Source organism: Pterocles gutturalis, unplaced genomic scaffold (assembly GCF_000699245.1).
Source record: "Pterocles gutturalis isolate BGI_N339 unplaced genomic scaffold, ASM69924v1 scaffold29034, whole genome shotgun sequence".
NCBI classification, from domain to species: domain Eukaryota; kingdom Metazoa; phylum Chordata; class Aves; order Pterocliformes; family Pteroclidae; genus Pterocles; species Pterocles gutturalis.
The window spans coordinates 1-219 of NW_010129051.1; the positions used below are offsets into that span (position 1 = coordinate 1).

The 219-nt window shown below is 55.3% G+C and overlaps 1 protein-coding gene across 1 annotated transcript in view; it reads left to right on the forward strand.

Moving 5' to 3' along the window:
* Positions 1–6: 6 nt before the first annotated feature.
* Positions 7–219, forward strand: part of LOC104466434 (F-box/LRR-repeat protein 12-like) — a gene marked incomplete at both ends in the record, with an annotated part of 347 nt that continues 134 nt past the window's right edge. The window contains one exon of the mRNA XM_010079836.1: positions 7–176. Within this exon, the coding sequence (XP_010078138.1) occupies positions 7–176 (170 nt within the window). The remainder of the gene's footprint in view (positions 177–219) is intronic.

Genomic DNA, 219 nt, shown 5'->3' on the forward strand with positions numbered 1-219 from the left:
GCCGCTTGGTTCACCACCGCCGCTCTCCCGCAGCTGCAACACCTCGTCGTTCGCACCGTCCCGGCTTTTTCCGATTTCCATCTTTTCAACATTTCCTCCCGTTGCCGCCTGAAGACGTTGAACCTTTCCGGCACTTATCGCCTCACCGATTCCGGGATTCAAAAAGCAGCTCCGCAGTTGGATGAGCTGGAATTCCTCACGCTGAGTCATTGCGATATT